The sequence below is a fragment of the Natator depressus genome, chromosome 2 (genome assembly GCF_965152275.1).
Source record: "Natator depressus isolate rNatDep1 chromosome 2, rNatDep2.hap1, whole genome shotgun sequence".
Taxonomy (NCBI): domain Eukaryota; kingdom Metazoa; phylum Chordata; order Testudines; family Cheloniidae; genus Natator; species Natator depressus.
The window spans coordinates 253627213-253642668 of record NC_134235.1 but is presented as its reverse complement, the minus strand read 5'-3'; the positions used below and the strand labels follow the sequence as shown (position 1 = coordinate 253642668).

Here is a 15456-nt window from a genome sequence, read left to right as displayed (position 1 = left end):
AATTTCAATGACTCTACGAAATATGACTAATGTTCCAATGAAGGCATTAGTATCTATGGCAATTCACTACACTTGGCCTGTTTGTGTTTGGATGCGTAGCACAGCTTGGAAAGAATTCATGACTGAATAATGAGTCTTTGCCGTGATATTTTTGGAACAATTAAAACGTTCCCATCTGGGGAATTTTGGTTGAAAGGCTATGCATCGCCATGTAGGAAAAGAAATTCTGGCAGTGGACTCATTTGGCACTTACTCCACAGCTAGTGGAGATGGAGCACATCACGGAGCTGCTAAGGTTTTGGTTGGAAGAAGAAGGCTGACGCCAAGCCACATGCTCATAAAACAGTCCCTACTCTTCAAATTACCCAGCTACCTTGGCAGAGTCTTGAAAGGAAATCCCTAGCTCACATTCCATTCCTAGCCAAGACTGCAGGCAGTAAAGAGGACAGTATAGACGGAGTAATTAGAGATACAGAAGAGGTAGGGATGACTAGTGTTCACAATGAAAGAATGAGTAAAAACTCAATTAAGTGCCTCATTCCTGATCCTGTATTATAAATCCCTTCCTTTGGACAATGGGATCTTCTGAGATATTATAGCCTGATCTCATAGATTCATAGATACTAAGGTCAGAAGGGACCATTATGATCATCTCTTTGTTTGGTCTCCTGGTTCTCCATGTAATTCCAGTCTTAAGTTTTGTCATGCTTCCTATGCTGTTGAGATTTTAGCCTCTACTCTGTTTTCCTGGGGAATTGATTTTTTTCAGCTCCATATGTCATGGCAGGCAGAACACAGATGTCAAAACTGCCAGAATATGATACCGTTTGATGGGCCAGATCTTCTTACCCAGCTATGGGTAGACAGAGGTCCTGAAAACATCAGAACTGTTGCAGTTACACAGAGAGTCTACCCTCAGAGATGCCATGAAGCTGCATGGACTCCATTTGCATTAATATAGAAAGAAATTTAGGGGTGGGTGCAAGGATGCTGGATCAGCAAATACAAGGATCCATCTGCCAACTCATATCCCTCATCCTTTCAATGAGGAGATTGGGGACATATCAGACTAGAAGTCTACTACCATCCAAAAGCTGCACTGACAGAAGTAGGATGACTCTGTAGGTGGGCAAAAGGTGCCATGGAATGCCCTCAATTCTATATGAGGTATAGACAAGCAATAGAATTAATTTGATCCATGTTAGACATTCCTCTTACCTATTTAATTTTTCCCATCCACAGTGATCATATATTCTGTTCCATGATTGATCCTCATTCCTTATTCTGCATGCTCAGTTCACTGATAATAGAATTCTTACCCTTAGGGGTTCAGCATCAATGACAATACATCAGAGGTGCAGGACATTTTTTTGTTATCTTTTTGCACTGCATTCCCATTCAAGACTCTGCTCAGGTAGGAGCTTAGAAGGTTTGGTGAGGTCTTTGTTAGCTTATAGCCTGATATCTGAATATGCTCTTTCAGACTTGAACTTGTTGAACTTATAGTGTGATTATGGTCTGAAAAGTCACTGTCACACTTAACATATTTGATCCTTGTGCCTCTCTTTGTGCTGTACACTTATTTTTAAAAAAATATTTTTATTCCTGCTAGAGCCAAAACAGCTAAAGAAGACTGAACTGCATTGCACATCACTAACATTATTTTCAAGTACCATAAATTCAAATGAAAAGATAATGAGGATAGAAAGGGATAGTTGAAGACTGATGTGCATTACTGGTGATGAACATAGAAAGGGTAAGGAAAAACAGCTTGATTTTGAGATTTTATATTGACTGGTATTGGAAGTTTGAAAAATCATTTTTGACTTGTTAAATTGAGCAATGTTGATATGAAGTCATGTCAAGGTGTCATATTTACAGCCCGTTCCCAAGTTCTAACTCTTGAGGAACACAGAGAAAACAACACCTTTGTTCCTCTCATTTGCACTCTTTAGTTTTGTATAGAAACATTAAGACACCACAGTGATAGGCACTATGTAAGATAGATATTTTTTCCATCTCTAACTTCTGTGACTAAAGGGATGTTTTAAAAGTTATTACATGGCAGTAGACACAGTATATCTACAAGGGGATGCCTGGTAAGTCAGAAGTGTATTGAAAAATAGAGAGGTCTCCATTAAGAAGTCAACATTTTACCACAATTACCAGTGGTAGTGTAGTAAATGTAGTTAAATGTTGACTTTTTAATGGTGGATGTTTGGAATCTTTGTCAGACCTATAAAATGGAGAATATCTGTTAAGGTAAATAAATCAGATATTAATCCAGAGATCCCTAATGGTGTCCTTTAAAAAAACTGATAAATGCCACAAGCTACATCCATACTCTTTGTTTCTAATTGATTTTCCTAAATGCAGTCAGCTATTTTATGAAAAACTACTTAATAAGAAACAATAGCAACTAAGTTTGCTTTTCTAAGAATATTTGGAGAATATTTTTATTACTACAGCTGATCATTTTTGGAAGGATTCCATTCATAGTCAGTTCATCATTCCTCTTATATGTAAATCTAAAATGGCGGGGCATTTAATTTTGGTTGTAAGAGAAATCCAAATGTCTTCTCAGTTTGTCTACCTGGCTAAAATGTGCCTATAAAAATAAGATTCTAATCCTGCAGTTCTTATTCAGAACAAACTCCCAACAAAGCTAATGCAATGTTGGCCTCAGTACTTACTGTTGAATGTAAAGGACTAGTTTTGCATTTATATTTTTAATACTGTACTATATATATATTTTTTTTATTAGTCTAAACTAGTCAATAGAGCACTAGACTAGGATTTAAGATACCTGGGTTCTATTCCCAGCAGTGGCAGATTTAGCCTCTAGGCCAATTAGTCATGTGCTCAGGGGCCCCGGCCAATTGGGCGCCCCCGAGCCCCAACCCACTCTGCCCACTTGGCACTCCTACCAGGGAGCAGGGGAAGCCCCCACGCCCTGACCAGCAGGAGTGATGGGCAGGCGGGGTAGGGCAAGCCCCCGCACCCCGACCTTGCTCCCCATCAGGAGCACCGGGCGGGAGAAGCCCCTGAGCCCTGACCAAGCTCCCCAGCAGGAGCGCCAGGAGAGGAGGCGGGGTGGGGCAGACTCTCCTGCCCTGACCTCATTTCCCCAGAAGCGCCGGGGGGGGGGACTGCAGGTGAAAGGGGTGGGGAGGGGCCCCCATTTGCTCTGGGGCCCCACAAACCCCTAATCCGCCTCTGATTCCCAGCTCTACCATGGGCCTGCTGGGTGACCTTGGGAAAGTCACATCACCTCTTTGTGCTCAGTTTCTCCAACTCAAAAGGGAAAATGATATTGATCTCCTTTGTCATTGCTTTGAAATCTCCTGATGAAAAGCATAAGAGATCAGTATTATTATCATTATTAAACTGAAGTTAGTTAACAGATAGCCTCCTGTGCCCCCCAATTCTTGCCTTGTCTAAGACTAATTAATGACATAATGACTCACAAAACAGCAAACACAGCATGGTGTTCATCTTTCTCTTTTACTTAAGTGTGGGAGCCCAAATATTGAGGAATCCATATTTCTCCAGTAGATTTTTATAAACAGTTATTCTTGTCTGCTCTGTCAGCAGCCATTATTCATTGATATTCAGATAGTCCTTTGATGTCGCACTGCGGTTTTGCCTTCTTTCTTTGCCAAGTGCATATATAGACAAAAGGTGCCTGGGGTGGTGAATAACAATAGGAACCTTTGAAAATGGCTAGCCAAAAAAAGGAAAAGAAAACAGGAATGAAAAATAAGACTGGAATGTCTTTACTTTGCTAAGGGAAAAAAAGAAAAAGGTTACAAAACCCTGCGGGTGAACCAGCTGCAATCAGTCCTAAACTAAATCTCAAATATTAATCGAGAAGGGTCAAATTCTGTCCTTGTTAACACTGAAGTCAATGGAACTACATGGGAGTTACAGAGAGTGAACTTTGGCTCCCAATAAATAGTGACTGTTATACTTTCTGAGACAGATCCTACAAAGTTATTATTATTTATTATTTGTACTATTCCAGCACCTACGAGCCATACTTATGGACCAGGACCCAGTCATGCTAGGCACTGTACAAACAGGGAACAAAAAAGACAATCCCTACCTAAAAAAGTTTACAACAGAAGTGCTAAACTCTCTGCCCAAATCTGGCAAAGCACTTAAGCATATGATTAACTTCAAGCACAGGAGCAGACCCCTGACTTCAAAGAGAATACTCATGTGCTCACAGTACTTCCACACTTTGCTGGGTTTGGCCAGAGTTCTCAGCACCGGGCAGGAGCCTGAGAGCCCTATGTCAGCAAGGTCTTAGGATACTAATACCAATGAAATGATTAGACAGACTGTTTATGAAACAGCTCCCTCCACTGTTCTTTCTGAAATCTGCTCATTCCATCAGAGGAATCAAAGCTGTTTTAGCTCAGTGACATACATTGAGCAGGATTGTGCATGGGGTGTCAATTCCTTTCAGCACAGCTACTGCTTTTTGTCTCTGTCCCACAGGTGCTGATTTAGCATGGTAGGTGCTGCGAGGCCCAGCAGCAGCTGCATGGAGGTATTACAAGCGATTTGTTTGAACAAAACCTCCTGCTCGGTTTGAGCCAGCCCTGTGCTACAATGCAAAGCGGTGATAAATAATCTGCTATACTCCTATTATTTCATCAGTATTGGGAACATACTCACTCTTTTCACCCTGTATTCCCTAAAACAATTCTTTCTGGTAGTGCAGAATACTTATTTTTTCTTACTCGTGACATAACGGCTTTTTTGGCCATCTACTGTAAACCTCTTGGAATGCTGGGACCTTGAAGACAGTGTTCTGACAGGTTGTTCAGCAATCCGTATCACTCAGATGAAGCCTGCTAACATGAACAAATAACGGTGTCATGCAGGTGAAGGAAGAGGAAAGGGGAGGAAATCCAACAGCCTCTGCAAATGTGTTTTGGCTCCCAGGAAGAGAAAAGTGCCACGCTGGTCTCCAGGCAGCTTAAGTGAGTCCCTTGCTCGCTGCTTCCTCCAGTCCACTGAAAAGAAAGGTGGAGGGACCTAACATACTATCATGGATGTCAACAGTGCCCCATACTCATTAGGTTGCAGAATTTAAATACAGAAACCAAATAAACCAAAAGAGAGAATTTAAGTTTGCAGTTTGGAATAGTGATCAGGTCATCCTCAGTGTTTTGGTTTTAAACCTACTCTTTTAATAACCAGTATTACATTCAGTCTAAGATTTTCAAACCAGGTGCCTAATGCTACTCTTCTATACCCACAATAAGGCACCTACCCAAGTCTCCTCATTTTAAGAGATGCTGACCACCCTCAATTTCTATTGACTGAAATACCTTTGCAGTTCAGGCCACTTATTTATGCACCTAATTATAGACTGCTATAAGCAACAGGCCAATGAAGATGGAGACAAAAATTAGAAACTTTTAGCCAAGTTCATTCTAACTTCAGGCAAGATAACTCTTAAAGACAACCTGTCCTAGCATCACTTGAAAGGGGAAAAACAACACTATCTCCAGCCTTTTCCTCTTCTGCTGCTCAGATATAAAGCATCCTAATATGTTCAGAAATCAGCCTGCTTAAACCTGATACACTATAGCCCTGCATTATTCCAAGGCCTAATCAAGATCACAGCCCCATTCAGACAATGTGTATTTACTTCATATTAGCACCCTGAAGCATGGATCAGCATCAAGGCCCCAATGTGCTAGGAGCTGTACAAAGCTCCTATGTATAAAACACCTCAGATTCTGCACTGAAGAGTTTATAATCCATATGAAGATAGTGACATATAAGGGTGGAAGGAGAGGGAAAGCCATCAATATGTTTTGGGGGTTAAGGAAGCTCTCTCTCTCCCTCTTAGAGACTTGAAGATCACCTTCTATATTCCCTCATTTTACATGAGGACACGGAGACTATATTCTCATACTTCTCAGATGCAACAGGACTCAGTTCATAAAAACACAAGAGCAGCCATACTGAGTCAGACCAATTGTCCATCTAGCCCAGTATCCTGTCTTCCAATGGCGGCCAGTGCCAGATGTTTCAAAGGGAATGAACAGAACAGGCCAATTATTAAGTGACCCGTCCCCTGTTGTCCAGTCCAGCATCTGGCAAACAGAGGCTAACAGCCATTGATGGACCTGTCCTCCATGAACTTATCTAATTCTTTTTTGAACCCAGCTATACTTTTGGTCTTCACAACATCCCATGGCAACGAGTTCCACAGGTTGACTGTGCGTCGTGTGAAGAAATACTTCCTTTTGTTTGTTTTAAATCTGCTGCCTATTAATTTCATTGGGTGAGCCCTGGTTCTTAGGTTATGTGAAGAGATATATCATACTTCCTTATTCACCATCTTAACACAGTCCAAAGCTCATCAGTGCTAGTTCTTAATGCATAAGAGGTGTCTTTCTTGAGCACCTCCTTTTGTGCCTCTGAGCTAAATGAAAATCATATCTAGGCTTCCTGCACAAATCAATATTAGTTAACTACAACACTTCCTGAACTCTTCAGTGCAGTAGTTTTACAGATATTCTTCAAAGATACCCAACAGTCTTACCTGCGGCCTGATAACCGATTCTCATTGTTTTTGGGAGATCTTTCTCTCTTTTCTCTTCCAGTTTCTGAATGTCTGTGAAGAACATTTAATTTGCTGGTTTTTTCACTGGTGTCTATATCAAAGCTTGCCATTGGTTTCCTTTCTTCAACCTTGGTTCTTTCTCTTTCTGATAAGAGTTTGGCAAGTGGATCAGCTGTGTCTTTGGGCATATGTCTTAGCTTCTCACTGACTGAACTTGTGTATGAGTTTGATGAAATCTTTGATGAAAATTCCATATCTACTTTCAGAGCACTGGCATTATGTGATGAAAGGTAACTCATGGACTCTGTGGAAGTTCCTTTAATCTCTTGAAAATCACTAGTTGGCATCTCTGAAGATTTTTTCTGATGATCTTCCCCTTTGAATTGCATTGTGCTATTTATGCCAGAGGATCGTTTCAGAAGCCTCCTTTTTACTAAATCCTAGAATAAGTTGCAAATAAAGAAAATATCAGATTCAATGTTCAGCCTTTTTAAACAAACACACAAGAAAGCAGAAGCCCCTATTAGTCTAACTACTGGGATATGCAGTTTATTCTGTTATTAGGGATGGGGGAGAGCCTGTTTGGATAATAACCGTAAGAACTGACTTGCATCTTCAACCAAAATTTGGCCAGTATCAAGCCAGAACTATATGGTAAGTCACTTGGGGTGGGGTCCACCTGGCCCATGATTAGTGCTACTTGGTGCTACAACATAATAAATAAATAAATAAATAAATAATGAGGATCAACTTTTTTGGTGTCTTAATTGTTGTGCATTTTCAGGCACTCCTTCTTGTCATCCAGGATCAGAAATGAAATAGCTCACAAAAGCTTGTTGTTGAGGTTTTACCCAGCTCAGATGAAACCAGGAAGTACAGGAAAGTATCCAGTCCTATTTCCAGACCAAAGCGGTTTAGACAAGTTCAGATACACACACAAACTTTTACGTGCATCTCAGAAATTACTCAAACTGATCGTGTGAGTTTTTCCATTGCTAATGATCATAGGTCCAACTTTACACTCTTTACTCAGGCAAAACTCCCACTGACATAAAAAAAGAGAATAGGGAGAAAAACCAAAAACATGAATCTTGGTGCTGGTTTTCAAGAATACTCACTCAAAAAGTACAGTACAAAACACATGAGAATGTTAGTTGAAGTTTAATTGCTGGAACCAAGAACTGTTGTTGATTTAGGCTGGGGTTTCCAAAGAAATTCATTGGGATTTGAGTGCCTAACTCCCTTAGGTACCCTTGAAAATTCCAGTCTTAAAGAAATAAAAGGTAATGAGAATGGAAAATAAACAATAACTATACATGGTGTAATCAAAGATCAGAGAGTTGCATAGGTTAGTTATTACACAATGTGATGATTGCTGATGGTTCTAAATCATCTAAAAGATTTTCTTAAATTATTAACTACAGCTGCTTCCTTAAATTACTGCTCTACTACAAACTCTAAATATAGTAATTTAATATACAAAAACAATCTGCATGTTATATTCAAATGTCTTTACTAGCAAATATAATGTAGAAATCTATAACTCTAACCCTCTATTTAATCTCTCTAGAAGTACAGGAAAGCACCTCTTGTGAACTTGCAGTGGGTCCAGCCATCATTCCTCTGACAATGAGACTAGACCTGGACTTTTGCTTCTCTCTCATTGTGGTCTTCATCTCCTCAGAAGTTTCTGTTATTTTCAAATCATCTCTGCTATTTTTTAACTTTTTATCTCCTTCAGAGGATGAGCCACTATTGGGTTCTACCACAGTCTTGGATTTCTCTCTTTTATGTTGATGTCTCTTCGATGGAATGACTTTATCTCGTGGAACATCAATGTCATATCTACAAGGGAAGAAACGTATTTAAAATGAAATTATACACAAATACTATCAACAAAGAATTACAATAATAACGTGGTTGAGTTACTTGTGAATTATCTAGCAATTATATATGACTATGATAGCTCATCACTTAAAATGTCTACATACAGCTCTTCAGTTTTTAATCCTGCACTTTTTCTGGAATGAATTATAAATTAAATAAATCATTATTTTAATCTTATGATATCTTAATGTGCTACATACCATATCCTAATGGAGAAAGTATGTATAAAATCCTAAATAGCTTTTAAACCATTAGCTGTCTTCAGTGAGAATTAATTTATTATTATTTCTTATTTGTAATTAGGGTTGTTGATTAATTGCAGTTAACTCATGCAATTAACTCAAAAAAATTAATGGTGATTAAAAAAATTAATCATGATTAATCAGTTTTAATCGCACTGTTAAACAGTAGAATTCAAATTGAAATGTATTAAATATTTGGATGTTTTTCTACATTTTAAAATATATTGATTTCAATTACAACACAGAATACAAAGTGTACAGTGCTCACTTTATATTATTATTTTTATTACAGATATTTGTACTTTAAAAATGATAAACAAAAGAAACAGTATTTTTCAATTCACCTCATACAAGTACTGAAGTGCGATTTCTTTATCGTGAAAGTGCAACTTACAAATGTAGATTCTTTTTGTTATATAACTGCAACTCAAAAATAAAACAGTGTAAAACTTTAGAGCCTACAAATCCACTCAGTCCTACTTCTTGTTCAGACAATTGCTGAGACAAACTAGTTTATTTACATTTGCAGGAGATAGTGCTGCCCGCTTCTTATTTACAATGTCACCTGAAAGTGAGAACAGGCATTTGCATGGCACTTTAGTAGCCAGCATTGCAAGGTATTTACGTGCCAGATATGCTAAATATTCATATGCCCCTTCTTGCTTCAGCCACCATTCCAGAGGACATGCTTCCATGCTGATGATGCTTGTTAAAAAAATTATGCATTAATTACTTAATGACTGAACACCTTGAGGGAGAATTGTGTATCTGCTGCTGTTTACCCACATTCTGCCATATATTTCAAGTTATAGCAGTCTTGGATGATGACCCAGCACATGTTGTTTGTTAAAGAACACTTTCACTGCAAATTTGACAAAACGCAAAGAAGGTACCAATGTGAGATTTCTAAAGATAGCTACAGCACTCAAACCAAGGTTTACGAATCTGAAGTGCCTTCCAAAATCTGAGCGGGACAAGGTGTGGAGCATGCTTTCAAGAGTCTTAGAAGAGCAACACTCTGATGTGGAAACTACAGAACCGAACCACCAAAAAAGAAAATCAACCTTCTGGAGCTGGTATCTAACTCAGATGATGAAAATGAGCATGCGTCGGTCTGCACTGCTTTGGATCGTTACCAAGCAGAACCCATCATCAGCATGGATGCATGTCCTCTGGAATGGTGGTTGAAGCATGAAGAGATATATGAATCTTTAGTGCCGAATACAACAGTGCCATGTGAATGCCTGTTCTCACTTTCAGGTGACATTGTAAACAAGAAGAGGGCAGCATTATCTCCTGCAAATGTAAACAAACTTGTTTGAGTGATTGGCTGAACAAGAAGTAGGACTAAGTGGACTTGTAGGCTCTAAAGTTTTACATTGATTGCTTTTGAATGCAGGTTTTTTAGTACATAATTCTACATTCGTAAGTTCAACTTTCATGATAAAGAGATGGCTCTACAGTGCAATGGAAAAATACTATTTCTTTTGTTTTTTACAGTGCAAATATTTGGAATAAAAATAAATATAAAGTGAGCACTGTACACTTTGTATTCTGTGTTGAGTAACTGAAATCAATGTATTTGAAAATGTAGGAGAACATCCACAAATATTTAAATAGATGGTATTCTATTATTGTTTAACAGTGTGATTAATCGTCCCTGCCCCAAAGAGCTTGCAATCTAAGTATAAAATAAGACAGATACAGCCAGAGGGGGGAATACCAGGAAACAATGAGGCAAAATTGGTCAGCATGATGGACAGGGGTCGCAGCAAACCAGCAGCCTAACCATTGCCATTCCTTCAAAGCTTGCCAAGAGTCTCTCATTTGGAATGAGACTCACTGATTTTGGATTAAAGTTAAGGATGTTTTTAAAGTATTTCATTCCTATGATTTACATTTTGTAATGTGTTTCTGTAAGGCTTAGATTTTTGTGTCTTGCTAATATTACATTGCCAAAAGTTCTGACTCCTTATTTAAACATAGGATGTGCAAGAATACTATATGGCTCCCATCCTGCAATGACTTATGCAGGTGCTTATCTTTATGTATGAGTAGCCACATTGAATTCAATGGGGATTGCACTCAAATTGTAAAGTCACCCATGTACATAAGTCTTTGCAGGATTAGGCCTTAGTCTAGTATCTGGTTGATAGGTGAAATTCTGGCAAAACTCCTATTGACTTCAGTGGGGCCAGAATTTCACCCTCTGACTTTAGCTAGTTCCAGATGATTCACAGGAAGGTATAAAACCCCATAAAGCATCTATAGTAGGGGCTCTCAAACTTCATTGCACTGTGTGTGACCCCCTTCTGATAAAAAAAATTATTACATGATCCCAGGAGTGGGGACCGAAGCCTGAGCCTACCTGAGCCCCGCTGCCCCAGGTGGAGGTGGCCAAAGCTTTGGGCTTCAGCTTTAGCCCCAGACCCCAGCAAGTCTAATGGCAGCCCTGGCGACCCCATGAAAACAGGGTCACGATGCACTTTGGGGTCCCGACCCACAGTTTGAGAACCTCTGATCTACAGTATTGTGCAACCCAACTGGTATATCATGGGGGGATTGTACTTCCTGACTATAGTTGGTGAGCAATTTATGCCCTGATGCATGAGTATTAGTACCAATATAATTTGTATCCCAGCTAATAGAAAAGGAGTACTTGTGGCACCTTAGAGACTAACCAATTTATTTGAGCATGAGCTTTCGTGAGCTACAGCTCACTTCATCTGATGCATACTGTGTGCATACTTTCCACAGTAGGCATCCGATGAAGTGAGCTGTAGCTCACGAAAGCTCATGCTCAAATAAATTGGTTAGTCTCTAAGGTGCCACAAGTACTCCTTTTCTTTTTGCGAATACAGACTAACACGGCTGTTACTCTGATCCCAGCTAATGTAACTGCAGAGACTAAAACATTAAGTGGTTAACATGTTCATATAAATATCTAACCTTTTTTTCTAATTAACTATTTTCATCATTAGGATCCTTCAGCAGCAAGTTCCATGAAGTTAAAAAATATGTTGTGTTACAAAATATTCCTTTTAATTAAATAGTTAAACAGTTGCTATTTAAAAGCAACCAAAATATTGCACAATAGGGAAGGGCACAGTATACAGAAAGGATAAATGGAAGTTCTAGAGGTGCTAGGGACCATGACTTGTGAATCAGGGCCATGCAACTCTTGGCTGGCAAAGGGCACAGTGGGCCTGATTTAAAAGATATTTACGCACCTAATAATGCAGATAAGTGCTTAGTGGGATTTTCAAAAGTGCCAAGGCACTGAAGCTCCATGGGTGCCTACGTGCTTTTGAAAATCCCATTAGGCATCTATCTGCAACTTTAGGTACCTAACTACCTCTAAAAATCTGGCCCATGTGGAAATGCTGGGGCTGTTTTTAAGAGTTTGTCAAAGCCTCTCTAAAGGCTGTGAAGAGGTAAACGTATCTGTAACAGACGGTTATGAGATCATCACTCAAGGAACCAGCGCTTAGCACAGAAAATCTAATTCTCATTCTGTGCCGTCTCACCTTTTTTTTTTTAATTATCAGGAAGGCTGAAATGAGGACTCATCTCAGGCACTGGTGTTTTACACTGTAATTGCCCCATTTTTCCTCTGGCTGCTGCGGGCTGACTTGGTTACGGGGGTCACTGGAGGTAGCATACTCCAGCCACACTCCTTCATGCCTGGACATTCTGTGGGGAGTGGAGTGGCTTAGCATAGCCAGGTGGGCAGTCCCGCATGCCATTTCTCGTTACGGCAGCTTTGCAGCCCCTCTTTGTTGCCAGAGCATGGGCCAATATGCGTCCCACTGTCCCCGCTGACAGAGATCTGCAGCCTCATGGGTATTAAAGATGGGACAGAGAAATCCCCACCTTTACTCACATCCTGTCCAAGGCCACTCAAAGGTAGGAATGAGATCAACATACATATGGGCTGAATCTCAGCTGGTGTAAATCAGCACTGCTCCATTGCAGTCAATAGAGCTACACTGATTTATACCACCTGAGCACAAACCCACAACGTATGCCTCTATGGCACACCCACTCAATTTACTTTCTTCCATCCCCACATGCATCCACGCTCAGCATCGCCAACCCCAAGCATGCAAGAATCATGAGTCAGGCAATCAAAAAAAAAAAAACCCACAAGCCTGGCAAAACAAAAAACAAAAACAAACCATCATTATTTTTTAAGTGAATACATTGTGTTATTTTATCTTTGCCTTCTGGTTTCTGAGCTTTCAGAGTACACTGGGGTCATGTCATCAAGCTTATCTCTGCACCCAAAGTGGCTAGAAGTGTAATCTTTCTGTAAAGAAAGCTAAGTGTCTCAGGTAATCACTTGACTCCTGGAGCTGGGGCTTTTTTTAAAAAAAGCACCACCTCCTGTGAGAGTTGGCAACTCACCTTTCTCAAGCTATCTTTGGAGCAACAAAGGGGGGGGGGTGAGACCAGGCAGGTCAGTGGGGTCACCCCTCCCCTGGCTGCACCCTGAAACCCCACCATATGGTACTGGGGAGGGGAGAGACGAACGTGGGTGTGTCTCTTTAAAAACAGCTGGGCACTCCTCCCTGCCCTCCCCCGCCGGCCTCCGCCAGGGAAACACTGCGCAAGCCCAGAGACTAGGGCTGTCCGGCTTTGGAGGGTGAGGGTCATAGAGTCCCACCGAGGCACAGAAAGAGAGTAAACCTGCGCCATCACACTTCCTGCCAGTCGGGGCCGCCCTGCGTCCGGAGCGGAGAGCTCGCTGGTCAATCATTCCTGCCTCCTTGCGCGCGCGCGGCGGGGGGTGAGAGAGAACGGTCGCCTGCTTCATTGCGCCTGCGCGACGGAGGCGTTGAACGAGAGCGGAGCGCGCAGCTTGCAAACGCGCCCTCAGGGCTCGAGTTCCCTGGCTGCCCCAGCCGACGGGCAGCCTGCCTATGGGGGAGGGGGAGAGGAGCTCGCGCCGCCTTGTTTCAAACTGTCTCACTGGGGGGGAGAGGGGGAGGTGCGGCGGACGCGTTTGCTTTCAGCATCTCTCTCCCTCACACTGCCGCAGACCTGCCATGTCTTGTAGGGCTCTTCCCTCATTTGGGTTGAGGCTTTATCGCTGGCTGAGAGGCAGCTGGGCAACACGCTTAAAAATCCAGTTTGTTCAGCCTGTCCCGCATTGACCCTGATAAAGGAACCAAGAGTAAAGCAGGGGCAGCCACAGAGGAATTGAAAGCCATGGGAGCGAGGGTCCAAGCATGTTTCAAATCGCCAGAGGCTCTGGGACTTCAATTGATCTAGCCCAGGGGTTCTCAAAGTGGGGGTTGGGGACCCCTCAGGGGGTTGCGAGGTTCATAGAATCATAGAATATCAGGGTTGGAAGGGACCCCAGAAGGTCATCTAGTCCAACCCCCTGCTCAAAGCAGGACCAATTCCCAGTTAAATCATCCCAGCCAGGGCTTTGTCAAGCCTGACCTTAAAAACCTCTAAGGAAGGAGATTCTACCACCTCCCTAGGTAACGCATTCCAGTGTTTCACCACCCTCTTAGTGAAAAAGTTTTTCCTAATATCCAACCTAAACCTCCCCCACTGCAACTTGAGACCATTACTCCTCGTTCTGTCATCTGCTACCATTGAGAATAGTCTAGAGCCATCCTCTTTGGAACCCCCTTTCAGGTAGTTGAAAGCAGCTATCAAATCCCCCCTCCTTCTTTTCTGCAGACTAAACAATCCCAGCTCCCTCAGCCTCTCCTCATAAGTCATGTGCTCTAGACCCCTAATCATTTTTGTTGCCCTTCGCTGGACTCTCTCCAATTTATCCACATCCTTCTTGTAATGTGGGGCCCAAAACTGGACACAGTACTCCAGATGAGGCCTCACCAGTGTCGAATAGAGGGGAACGATCACATCCCTCGATCTGCTCGCTATGCCCCTACTTATACATCCCAAAATGCCATTGGCCTTCTTGGCAACAAGGGCACATGCTGACTCATATCCAGCTTCTCGTCCACTGTCACCCCTAGGTCCTTTTCCGCAGAACTGCTGCCTAGCCATTCAGTCCCTAGTCTGTAGCGGTGCATTGGATTCTTCCATCCTAAGTGTAGGACCCTGCACTTATCCTTATTGAACCTCATCAGATTTCTTTTGGCCCAATCCTCCAATTTGTCTAGGTCCTTCTGTATCCTATCCCTCCCCTCCAGCGTATCTACCACTCCTCCCAGTTTAGTATCATCCGCAAATTTGCTGAGAGTGCAATCCACACCATCCTCCAGATCATTTATGAAGATATTGAACAAAACCGGCCCCAGGACTGACACCTGGGGCACTCTACTTGACACCGGCTGCCAACTAGACATGGAGCCATTGATCACTACCCGTTGAGCCCGACAATCTAGCCAGCTTTCTACCCACCTTATAGTGCATTCATCCAGCCCATACTTCCTTAACTTGCTAACAAGAATACTGTGGGAGACCGTGTCAAAAGCTTTGCTAAAGTCAAGAAACAATACATCCACTGCTTTCCCTTCATCCACAGAACCAGTAATCTCATCATAAAAGGCGATTAGATTAGTCAGGCATGACCTTCCCTTGGTGAATCCATGCTGACTGTTCCTGATCACTTTCCTCTCATGTAAGTGCTTCAGGATTGATTCTTTGAGGACCTGCTCCATGATTTTTCCAGGGACTGAGGTGAGGCTGACTGGCCTGTAGTTCCCAGGATCCTCCTTCTTCCCTTTTTTAAAGATTGGCACTACATTAGCCTTT

At 41.7% G+C, this 15456-nt stretch overlaps 1 protein-coding gene across 1 annotated transcript in view; it reads right to left on the bottom strand.

The window, feature by feature from the left end:
- MINDY4 (MINDY lysine 48 deubiquitinase 4) overlaps window positions 1-15456 on the bottom strand; it is a 99300-nt gene that overhangs the window by 72066 nt on the left and 11778 nt on the right. Inside the window, exons 5-6 of the mRNA XM_074946388.1 lie at window positions 8176-8434; window positions 6569-7029 (exon numbers count right to left, since the gene is read on the bottom strand). Of these exons, the coding sequence (XP_074802489.1) occupies window positions 6569-7029; window positions 8176-8434 (720 nt within the window). The remainder of the gene's footprint in view (window positions 1-6568; window positions 7030-8175; window positions 8435-15456) is intronic.